The sequence below is a fragment of the Anoplolepis gracilipes genome, chromosome 10 (genome assembly GCF_047496725.1).
Source record: "Anoplolepis gracilipes chromosome 10, ASM4749672v1, whole genome shotgun sequence".
In the NCBI taxonomy this organism is placed as follows: domain Eukaryota; kingdom Metazoa; phylum Arthropoda; class Insecta; order Hymenoptera; family Formicidae; genus Anoplolepis; species Anoplolepis gracilipes.
Window position 1 is genome coordinate 9,529,610 of NC_132979.1, and position 12,862 is coordinate 9,542,471.

Sequence of the window (12,862 nt, forward strand, 5' to 3'; positions counted from 1 at the left end):
AATCTTACTATAATATAATTACTATTCAATAGCTGTTGGGCGGTCACTCACTCTTTAACAATATTTTGTGACGGTTGATAATAATTTGTTGACTCAACTCCGTATACTGTGGAGGTCGCTCGGATAATGTCAAAAAACGATACAAGTTAACGTGTTTTTATAATGTTGTTCCCACCACTATATTTTTGGAAGAGTATTAACAATATCATGATAGACACTCGGTAAATTTTCCGTGTCAATTTGTAGATTCAGACCATTCCTTTGTCTTTTGATAAATAGCATCTCAGAGATAAGTCTCTTGGTATAAAATAAAGCCTCATCAAGTATTCTAACGTTATCCCAATCAAAATCATGGTCAAAATCCCGTCTATGATTAGTAATTACCGAGTTTGTGTTTGTATTATGATGTATATGTCTTTTATGCTCTGTGATTCTGGTTTTTAGCTTCCGGGATGTTTGGCCAACATATGAGGCATCACAATGGCTACAGTTAATTTTATATATGACGTTAGTTTTTAGTTCTGTTGGAATGATGTCTTTGTGAGCTCTAATTAATTTGTTCATTTTGTTAAGACTATACTGTGCGAGTTTCAATCTCGAATTTTTTGTTATACTATTAAATTTCTCTGTTAAACTATGTATATAAGGGATCGTGAAATAGACCGGTTTCATTTCTTGGTTTGTCACTTGTGAGGATTTTATTGTTAATGATAAATCAAATAACTATACAAAACATGCTTATTTCTAAATAGAAAATTGTTATAATAGAATAAGCTTATATTATATATATTAGTGTGTATTTTTTATATCTTATTTGCAAAAATTTTCTTCTCGTAAATTACATAAAACATGGTAAATATAAATTATTTTTGACTCATCACATACTTGCTCTAGTTTTTCTATGTGTTCAAAAATACCATTCGGGTAAACTAGGGTATGATGGCCATACAGAAAAGATGGCCATAGGCTATAAATTTTTCAATAATCGCTACATAGTCCGCTTTTTTAGACATTATCAAAGATAATCAATATTCATAGCAGTTTATATGCATACATTATTCGAAATAACGATATTGTGAATCTTATATCATATTTTTACTTTTGACTACCTGCAAAGTTTTTCATTTGTCCACTAAAAATTGTTATAACGTCGAATAAATTACAATTAAGCTATCGTAATCGACGTTAGACATATTATAAAGATATATAAATTGTTATATGACCTATAACTTTTATTTTTGTTTTTACTATTTTTTTATAAATATTATGGCCATCTTTCCGTCACTATGGTCATCTTTTCCTTAAAAGTTGGATAAAATGGCCAATGCTTATGTTGTACTATTTTGATAATATAAAATTTCTATTAAATATTTTTCTTTTAATTTCGATAATATTACGTATTATAAGCTTTATTGAAGATAATATGCCAAACACTACTGAAAAATAACAAAAATAAATGTATGTATTTTGCATTTTAAAAAACTATGGCCATCTTATCCGAGTTTACCCTACAATTTTTGCACTGTATATATTAACCTTATATTATAATCCAATTAACATAATCACATTGTAATTAATAAAACAAATAATTTAATATAATGGTAAATATATTACAAAATATAACAAAAGTAATAGCAATATTTTTATTATTTTGCAACCTTCTATCTTCTATCTTTAATCAATATAATCAATTTGCAAAAATTTATTCCACTATGCAATGATATGCAAATAAAAGAATTACAATTTAATTTATTTCTGCATTTCTGATAACATCTACTGTCGCATCTTCTGTGCTGTTTCTCAAAGACACAATATTATTCAGACAAAACACAAAGTTTGGTCTATTATTCGCCACATTCCAACAATGCTGCATCAATTCGTACAATGTCGATGGACAGTTGAGAGGTTTCGGTAATTTGCCTCCCGAGCGCACATACTGTAATACTTGGTCATTACTTTTGGCGGAATAAGGCTGCTCACCCAATGACATAATTTCCCACATTAGCACTCCAAATGCCCAAACATCGCTTTGTGAAGTAAATATTCCGTCCACTAAAGATTCTGGTGCCATCCAGCGAACAGGAAGTAAACCTTCTCCTCTCTAAAACATAATTTTAGTGCAGTAAATCTTTGCCAAAAGCATCCACATATTTTTAAAACTAGAAATATGTGCAGTTAAAGTTAAGTCATTTTTTCTACATATACTATACTAATAAAAATAGTTTTTTTTTTCAAATCAATTTATAAATGTATAATATTATTATAATGTACAAATAGAAAACAAAGTTTTATTTTCTCTTACATATCTATAAGTGTATTACTTTATTTATTAAATAATTGTATATTTACTTTGCGATAATACTGATCCTTGTAAATATCTCTAGCTGGTCCGAAATCACCGATTCTCACAATACGATTTTCGCGGTTTCTCGAGGACATTAAGCAATTTCGACAGGCGAGATCTCTATGCACAATGTGTAGTTTTTCTAAAAAGCAACAACCTCGTGCAACATCTTCGCACATGGCAAATAAGTCTTGCAGTCGCAAAGCCTGTGAATCTGCTGGTTGGAATGCCCTACTCTCTCTTAAATATGTCAGTAAGTCAACTTCCATTAATTCTAATATAAGCCATGGTGAATCCCCGTCTATACATATGCTCAACAATCTTAGAACATGCGTGTGGCGAAAATGACTCATAAATTTAGCTTCTCGAAAAAATCCGTTATCTGTTGCGAGGAAGCATTGCTACGTAGCATCTTTATGGCGACAGGCGTTGGGCCCGGCTCTTCTAAATCCTTGACAACTCCTTGAAAAACCTGCAAGATATTTTATAGTCAATACAAGTCGATAAAATACACGTTAAAAATAAATTTAAATTATTAAACTGCTTACAAAAAATTTTAACTTTGAAATTGTTTTTATTAAAGAATGTGTCTTTATTTCAAAATTTTCTGATTAAATATTAACAAAAGTCTTCAAGAATACATTTAAGCCATAAAAAATTATTTTTTTACCTTTCCAAACGCACCTCTACCTACAAGTTTCGTTAGAGTAATTTGCTTTTTTTCGACTATGGTTAATGTAAGTTCGTTTCGATTAAATTGCAATCTAGAAGCGTACATCGCATTAGATTGGATGTTCCCGGTTTGAGGTATTTCGTCTATAGTTGCTAATTCGACGTTGGTTATTGTTGAACGCAAAACTTGTTCATTGTTACTTTTTTTCCTTTTTTGGTATGCTGTTAGATAACGTTATAATATACTCATTATTAATTTTATGTATTGAAAAATTAAAATTATTTTCACCAAGTATATTATTTTCACAGAACTTTCTATACATATATAAATTTATAATAATATGAAATTAAAGTGTAAAGTTTATATCAAATATACTTACAATTATAGAAATGGCAAATAAAACATACATATATATTAACACCCACGATCGTTGATATTATTATCAGATTATCACGCGTAGCAAATATATCTGTTAAATCAATGACATCGCTTGAGTTACTCTAGTCTCTAAAGACGTAAACGTTTTCAGCCGTACGTTAAATTGATATTTCTGATTCATCTCTTTTGTTACCAGTAATATTTTGTTTCATTATATTATAAATTCCAATCTTTTTACTTTCAATTAAATCTATTCAAACTAATTTAAATAAATTATCAATCTAATTACTCATTTTAACATTATTTTTGATATTTAAACGTTGCAATCTATACACGTCAATTGTAAATCTCGCAAAAGTTCCCAATTTAACTGGTATAGGTGCTAGGAGCAATACTTGTACATATAATATTTTTATGTAATAAAGGAGAAGTTCTAAGTGCTCTTGGAATGCTAACTTAATGAGACTGCAATGTTTCGTGTATCTCTTAAATCCAAGACATATGCCAGCTCAAGATCGATCTATAAGATAAATTTTTGTATCAATTCGGAAGCTTTAATTGTTAAAGATAACTACAAATTTAGTAATATCAATTTAACTTCCAAAAATGAGCAGGCTGAAAACGCTTTTGGCATTGGAACAAATTAAGCAAAATAATTAAAAGATTTTGTATTACATATTTTCATTTAAATTTTTAATTTAAAAAGTTTATGAATTATTTCTACAAAATAAATACACGATATCATAATGCATTCATTTATTTTACCTTGTGTTTTAAAAGTAAATTCTCCATCAGGTGGCCATATAAATTCTTCCTCATAATTGCAATATCTCAGGATCAAACGGAATTTATATAAAGTTCCTGGCAGCAAGTTTCCTATATGGTATTTTACTGTATAGTTATCTGTCTCGGTATTGTTTGCGATTTGCCATATTTGCATTTGATTTTGTTTGTACTTCAATGTGTAATGGGTTATATTATTGCTAAGATTCCATGAAATATTTATACTATTTATACTGGATTTGCTCAAAATCAAATTATTCGGTTCCGGATACATATAAACACTTTTCTTTAAACTGTCAGTGAATAAATTGCTGAAATTAACTGAATATATTCGCACAAATACCAAGTATTCCTGTCTTGGCACCAACTGATGGCTTGACATGAAAAACTTGCTATCTGTCGTACGTTCAGATTGATTGATAAGATGTATGTCGTACTCTTTTTGAGTAATTGTTTTTCGAGTGCCATTTGGAAAAAGATGAGACATCCAATGCACCTCGTAGGTCACTGCCATGCAGTTAATGTTCTTAGGTGGCATCCAATAGACTACTGCCAGAGTAGGCGTTAGAACTTGAACCGTCACATTTTCCGGCGCGTTGAGCTTGCCAGGGATAGTTTTTAGAATTATATGCTCTCCGAATTGCAACTTCATCGATAACTTGTCGACATATAAATTAGTTAATGCAAACTTCAATGTGTACGTTGTAAATGGAGTTAAATTATGTATTTCGTAAAGCCGTTCGTGCGTTTTCACGTAGAATTCGTCGAATTCGTCAAGATCATTGTTCAAACATGTCTGATAGCTCACGGAGATGATATATATAGTGGTGGGTAAGTTGTATTTTTTACATCCAACAATAGGGGCCGACTTTGGGATCTTTACGACAATACTGTTTGTAGTTGTCGTCACTTCTTCCAAAAAATTAATAACTTTAGATTGAAAATCTTCTAGGTCAGGTAGTAAACACCTCGTCGGAGGATATGGTTGTAAAGAATTACTAAACGCTATAATTCGATTCACATTTAAATCAGAAATATGCACTTTTTGAACATATTTTAATGCGTTTTCTTTGCTATCCAAAAGTGCATACTTTTTTTCTAAAATATAGATTATGTCATCGATACGAGTGTACAAGTAAAAGTTTATCTTGTCAATCGTTAAACGTGAAAAAGGTATTTCATTGTTTTCAACCGTTAAAATCAGGTTGCAACTACAACCATAGATGTCTGTTGCAATTAAGTAATTTGTCGATTCTCGACATATCCAGTACATTAATGGTTTATCAATATTCGTGTAATCAACCTGCATGAAGATTACTTTTTTCAACAGTTTTTTGTACGCACAGGAGCATGAATTATTCTTCAAAAAAGGTTTTATATTTTTTCCATTAAAATCCGATTGCAGTGCTTCATGATTAAATAATAAATCAAATTCTACCCAATAAAGATATCTGGAAAAAAAGGATATTATTCTCTAATTATAAAACATTATTTTAACCGTATATCGCACACGCATGCACAAAATCGATGTAATTATTTAAAATTTTTGTAATTCTACGTCAATTTATGATTCTATAATATATGATCTTTAATAAAAGTCATACCACATTAATGTCACACATTTGCGACCTTACTGTGCGACACTACTGAGACACGGTTGTTACAATTTTTTTTGGCAACCAGTAGATATACGCTAATGTTAGTAAATATAATAATGTTTTATAAAATTAATAGCTGTGCGTGTAAAATCATTTATTTCGTCATATGACGCAAACTTGTTAATAAAAAAAGTTATTATTTTAGATAGATAAAATTTAATATATCCTGTAGAAGGCAGCACATTTAAAGTTGAAACCAGGTTATTTCTATGTAGAATAATCTCATTGCCTTTGACTATTCCAGTTTGCCACAATGCTAAGTCTAGCTTTATAAGTTCCGAAATATCGTCATAATATTCCACCCAATAAAGATTTCTTGCCACCCAATCAATGCAGAGAATACTCGCGGAAGGGTGGACATCAGTTATTTTTGTACAATTATTTACTTCAATTGCATTTAGATCGAAATCGCATGTTATTAGTTCTGTGTTATCGATCCAATAAATTTTACGTTCCAATTCTAAATAAACGATTTCACGCGCTTTGTATTTTTTAAGTGGAAAGTTGATCCGCAAATCCACATCTAATACTTTCAGCGGATAAATTATCGAAGCGATAAATAATAAAGGTAACAGATTTTCTTGCATAGTGGAAACATTAATGAAATTCGTGTAAGGACCGGCACCAGCTTCATTATACGCTTGTACTTTAAAGTAGTACATTATATCAGGCCTTAAATTGTATGTTTTGTATTGCAATATGTGTTCTGTAGCTGAAATGTTAGCGACATTCATAATTTTCTTTAGGTTCTCCATAAACCAATACTGGATCATGTATTTTTGTATCACTCCATTTGTAAATTCAGGTTTGTTCCATCTGTGAAGAAAAAAAGCTATTTTAGTCTTTCTATTTTAGTGAAATACTGTTCGAAACAAACATAATTGATTTTCTATACATATATACATATACATGCGAGTACAAGTAACAAGTTAAGAATTTTTTACCTGAATGTCACAGAAATGTTTTTCTCGTTTAATCTTTTACCAAAATCTACAAATGCCCTAGGAAATGTTGGCTCGCTTGGAAATATGTCTGCGGATTTTTAAATTTTGTGTTTAATTATAAAACAAATCGAAAGTATACATATAGTTAAATCTATATAAAGATTTCAAAATTGTATTTAGTATATCATAATTACGTATATTAATTCTGATTTCAATAACTGAAGAAAGATAAAGTGGAAGAATTTCTTGAATTATAACTAAAAAATATCATATAATAAGTAAGTTCAGATGGCATTTTTTAAATAAAGAATGAAATGAAAACATAAACTATAAAGTATGATGAAATTTAACCAATAGCTACAGTACTGATTTTCAATATATTTGAATTATATAATAATAGTATTTTTGTGTTTTAAAACGTAAACACACTATTAATAATTAAGCAAAAAGGAAGAAAATCTTATTCTAAAATAAAAATATTTCAATAAAAATAAATAATGTTATGATATATAGAAATCTTTCAACGGTTACAGTGCGTTTATTAGTTCTCGTAATTTTACTGATTAGTGTTTAGGCTTGAAAAATGTAACATTTGTGACTAAGCATAAACGATGTAACTAGCAAAATAATTATTTTCATAATTTTTTTGTACTTTAATTTTATTTTGATAACATTTATATAAGTATAGAGTTCGTTTTATTATATTTATATTTCATTATAATTTATCAGTAAATTTTAGGATTGTAAACATGTCTGCAATAAACACTTACCGGCTTCATTTAATATAGTCACGCTGTCAGAGGAGCCGTTTGATAACATGTAGTGATCATTAATCTCGAAGGCTGAGATATCCTATTCAAAAATATACATTTATAGTTTGTAAATGTTCGTCGAATTGCTTGATAAAAAAGACATGAGCGATTAGATCAAAATTTATTTCGCAAGTGGATATAAATCGATAAAATAATGAGAACAGAATTCTAAATAATAAAATTAATAAATATGCGAAAGATATCTCTTCTTAACATTTTAAAACAGCTTTCAGTTTTGTTAGAATTTCATTAGAAATCAAGCTAAGTAAATAATACAAGTAAATAATCTATATTTAAAACCGCGGATTGTTTTGGTTTGCTTACGTCGATCTGTCCATTATTTGCATTCGCATTATTATGTGTTCAAAATATATGTAGTTTATTTAACAAATTATGTATTTCAAAATGTGTTTTAAAATAAAAATTGTACGTTATGTTTTGCATTATCTTTAGAAAAATGTAAAAAATGTAAAAAATGATAAATAAAAAATAGCATATAAATACGCACATAGCGAGTGACAGCTGTTGTGTATATTGATTTGTCTATTGGTTCTAATTGAAGGCCAATTTAAAATTTCAATGCGTCAATCTTTTACTTTGAATTTAGTAGCTGTTTCGTGATGTAATTTATTTTAACTCAAAAATTTTGAATTTCCACATCAAATTATTGTGAAATAAAAATTAATTTACTGTATGTTTTATATAAAAATTAATAAATACAAATAAATATTTAAAGAAATAAAAACATTTCAAAAATTATAAAAAAATCATGTCTAGCAAAAGTATCACATATGTGTTTAATGTAACAGTACAGCAGAGAATCAACGGAATAATTAATTTATATTAAAAATTTATATTAAAAAATTTTTACTTTTATATTTAAATTTTAATATACCGTCTCAATTAAGTTTAATTTTATATTACATAACACTGATTTTTAAATGTATAATGCAAAACTAACAAATTGTATATATACTTTTTAATATGGTTGAAACTCTTTAATTATAAGTACAGTCATTAAAACAAGTAATCTGTCATTTTCAATATATAACATTTAGTTTTATTTGTTTAAATATTTTTTATTGCTATAAAGTTAAAAATGAAAAAATGCATGAAAATACTTTCTTGGAGACTTACCGGAGTTACGTCATTTTCCAGATTTCTCCAAATCGCGATGGTCAATCTGGTTAGTATTAACACTTTTAATAAAACACATAATATTTTTAACATTTTTAACATAATAATGTTTTTCTGCTTGTAGATGTTTATACTCGACCGTCTTTGACGTGATTCCTTATTGAAATGCCCAGTAGCATTTAATGTTTCGTATCTCCTCAATGATTCAGATACATTAATTGACTCAATGTTTCTTCACGCCTCTTGATAGATTTTTTGTAATATGTAGAGTTCATGCCTATGTATATAAATTTAGTGCTTATTTTTAGATGTATTACTTTTTAAAACTTTTTCTCATAATCGATTATAATGATTTTTATCACTAAATTATATAACTGCTGGTAAATCAATAAGTGGTATATTTTCCTTAATTTAACTTAATACAACTTAATGCAAAATAATGTTTATAATATATTCTATAGCATATTATATCGTCTAGTATATTATATCAAGAACAGAGTAGTACATGCACAATCAATCTTTAATAGTTTGTTAAAATATACAAATAAACCAATGATTGAACAATAAGAAACGGATAACGTATTATTTATTATAACTATAAATTACAGTTATAGAATTTTTTAAGGTAAACTTTATTTACTCTCTTTTGCGTAAAGAAATTGCTAGATTTAGCATCGATAACAGACATATTTGACATAAATTTCTATGTTTTGAAATAATAAACTTATATATCTAATTATGATATGTTTGCAGTTATTAAAAAAGATTCCATTGTCCAGAGCTAACTTTATTCCATTCCCGTATAATTACTTCCAATGTATCAAAATGATCGATAATGTGATTGTCCTTTAATTATTTTTGGTCCTCGGAGGCTCACTTGATATTTACAAAAATTTATTCATTGCTGATTGTCTTTAATAATATTTCGTCGTTCGCTTGTGCGTATAAATCCATAAACGGTCATTCCTGATTTATATAATTTATGATAATACAGATTTAAACCAAATGAGATGAATTAAATATAATATATAAGCTCTTTATAAGATATAAAATTAAGTTAGAAAATTTGCGAGCAAGCACTGTAGTTAGTGCGCAAAAATTTTATTCTAACAATGAGTAACAATTTAATCTATTATCCTAACGTACATTTGAGTTAATTTTATGATCTTCATCAGCGCAAAAATACAAAAGCAGATAAGAAAAAAAAACGCAGGTTTTTTTAAGCCATATAACTGTATCTTAATTTATCATTAAATAACGCTAATAAATCGTTATATATCGGTGTACGTGAATTTAGGAAAAATTAAATATCATTATTTAGTCAAACGCTTAAAATTAAACATGAAGATATTGTTAATAAGATAAGAAATTGTTGAGTTGATGTGTTCTTCCTTTGGTTAGTAGGCCAAGAAGAGACACATAGGTTAACTCGTCAAATTTAAAATAAAATAATAGTTTGGAGACCTGTATTGAAATAATTAAAAATCAACTCACAATTTCACTAGTTAATAACAAAAAAATTTTTTTAGAAGGAACACTGTGTTGAATTGTAACTTACATAATTGTTCCAAATTTTCTTAACTATAACGATGTTTATCGATGAACTGATCTTATGATAATGGTAAAAAAGTCGACAGTTATATCTTTAAAATCATAAATAATAACAAAATTTTATGTTGTTTAGATTTTCGACAATTTGTTTATAATATTTAGATATGTAGAGTTTAAACATTCTGTGTCTGTTAGTAAATTTATGCTGTTATTTGTCCTTTTATGTATATCATCTCTAAGATCAATCTTTTGTTATAAAAATTTTCTCTATCTAAAATTTTCACATTTTCTCAATCAAAATCATGATTATACTATAATCTATGGGTAGTCATAACTGAAATATTTTTATTGTTTAATATATTAGATTTGTGTTCCGCAATTCTTGTTTTTAGTTTCCTCCCCGTTTATTCCACGTATAAAGCCGAACAATTTTTTTTTGTACAGTTAAAGAGTTACTTTTACAAAAGTCTGTTGTGTGATAAGTAATTTAATATTTAATGTAAAATTGTTAATTATACTTTTCTATAACTTTCGGTAATACATAATGCAAATTGTTAGAAATTAATATTATAATTATTATTGCAATTAGTGTAAGAATCTTTAATATGTATTTTAATTAAGTAAATATAATTTATTAATTTATTTTACTTTTTTAATATTTTATTAATAATATAATTTAACACATAAAATATAAATATTATTTTTATATAACTTTCTTATATTTAACTATTTCTATAGTATTATGACGTTGTTCTTATAACAAAATTATAACTTTTTCTATAAACTTCTGCCAAAATTTTAATACGTTACTCCTAAAACAAAAACAAACTTTCTTACATTAATTTGTGATCATATTTTTCTCTCACAACACAACTTTTTAGAAGTTATTCTATTTTTCTCACTCTTCAAAGTTTCTCTCTCACTCTAATATGAAAAAAGTGGATTAGAACCATTCTTTTTTCCCTACTAACCAAGCAATTTATATTTGTTTATTACTATACATAATCTTATTTTAATTTCATGATAAAGGTTGAGTCATGGAAATCTGATGGTTTTTAAAATGATATAAAATATAACTTAAATACTTTATTACTTGTTATACAGAGTGTTTTGAAATTAAACCGACAAACTTTTTGAGGTTGTCGGGGGCACCAAAAAGATCAATTTTTGCAAATGAAGCTAGGGTTGAAAACGTCGCTAAGGTAAGATCGAGATCACTTTGAATTTTTTAAATAAAACCGCCTAATTTTCATCGCATATTTTTGTACCCCTCGAAACCTTTTCAAAACATTATTATGTACCTTGGATCAGCCGTTTCAAAGTTATTCAGTTTTCCTTCCGACCTTTTTCGAACACTCTGCGTGCCATAGCGCTATAACGACATGGTTCCGACCCTAAGTTTATTTGCGAAAAATGATCTTTTTGGTGCCCTCGACAACCTTTAAAAGTTTATCGGTTTAATTTTTGAACACTCTGTATAACAATAAGATGTAGAACGCTATTTGAGTATATTACTTTATCTCGATAAGAGAGTGAAAATTGGAACGAAAAGGCAGAAGATGACATAGCGAATTTCGACGGTATAAAGGAGGACGAAGAAACGAGATGTAAAGGAAGCGAAGAGGAAGGAGACAAAGGACCAGGAAATGGAGAGACGATAGCGAAGCAAGAGAATGAAGCAAAAGTGAGGGTGGAGAAAAAGAAAGAGCGATTAATAGAGAAAAACGTGGAGTGAAAGATGAATGTAGAGAGGAGAGAGGAGGGGAAAGGAGAGGATGGTGGGACGTGACAAGACAGTGATATCGGTGAGCAGGTGTGGCGCGGCAGTGAGAAAGAGTAATGGGAGTAACGGTAGATGGCGGGCAGAGTATGATAGCGCGCACAAGGCGAGGAAGGAAGATTGAGAGATCGATGGGATAGAGATATCACGGAGAAATCGACTTGAGACGGTATAGCAGACAGAATCGGGAGACAGGGTAAAAGGAGCGAGGTTAAGGGAAAGGAGCAGAGAGAAACGAAGGGAAGATTGGATCGGAAGGACAGGAAGAGCAGAACGGAGTAAAGGAAGAAGAAGGAAAGTAGAAACGAAGAGGAAAGGTCAAGGAGAGAGGGAGGAATTAAGACAGACGAGGATAGAAAAGAAGGAGATGATGGAGTATATGATGGAGAGAAACGTATACGGTGACAGGTGGAGGTTATGTGCGGGTATTGAGTAGGCAGAGAAAAGAGAAATCAAGTGAGGAGGAACGCAGAGAAAGGAGAGAAGGGAAGAAATGTGATGGAGCAAGAAGAGGAAAGAAGGATGGTGGAGTGGCAAGGGGAAGAGAGAAGAGGAAGGAAGGGGAAGGAGAAAGGAGAAGAAGAATGTTCCAAAGTGAGTGGTGAAGAGGATAGAGAGAAGGGAAAGCAAGTGAGGAGAAGCGCAGGAAAAAGGAGAAAAGGGAAAAGGTGAAAAAAAAGGGAAGTGGATAAGGAGATAGAAGGAGAAACGGGCGAAGAGTGATGTGACCAGGGAATGCAGGGAGAAGGTGAGAGATGGTGAGGAGGACTGGAAGGGAACGCGAGGCACGGAGAATTAGTAA

At 29.3% G+C, this 12,862-nt stretch overlaps 1 protein-coding gene across 4 annotated transcripts; it reads right to left on the reverse strand.

The window, feature by feature from the left end:
* Window positions 1-1,043: 1,043 nt before the first annotated feature.
* On the reverse strand, window positions 1,044-8,893 carry LOC140670204 (insulin-like growth factor 1 receptor). 4 transcript variants are annotated; one of them, XR_012047487.1, is made up of 10 exons: window positions 8,730-8,893; window positions 7,551-7,632; window positions 6,975-7,037; window positions 6,781-6,868; window positions 5,783-6,652; window positions 5,270-5,629; window positions 4,161-5,183; window positions 3,397-3,486; window positions 3,015-3,238; window positions 2,695-2,816 (listed from the first exon to the last, which is right to left on the reverse strand). XR_012047487.1 is itself a non-coding variant. In XM_072900773.1 (9 exons), exons 8-9 carry the CDS (start codon window positions 2,695-2,697, stop codon window positions 1,745-1,747), a joined length of 705 nt encoding a protein of 234 aa, XP_072756874.1. In that variant the 5' UTR covers window positions 2,698-2,816; window positions 3,015-3,238; window positions 3,397-3,486; window positions 4,161-5,629; window positions 5,783-6,652; window positions 6,781-6,868; window positions 7,551-7,632; window positions 8,730-8,893; the 3' UTR covers window positions 1,044-1,744. The 4 variants fall into 4 exon arrangements, 1 of the variants encoding a protein (XP_072756874.1); XM_072900773.1 differs by lacking the exon at window positions 6,975-7,037 and adding an exon at window positions 1,044-2,101 and having other exon boundaries at window positions 2,350-2,816; window positions 4,161-5,629; XR_012047486.1 differs by having other exon boundaries at window positions 4,161-5,629.
* Window positions 8,894-12,862: the final 3,969 nt, after the last annotated feature.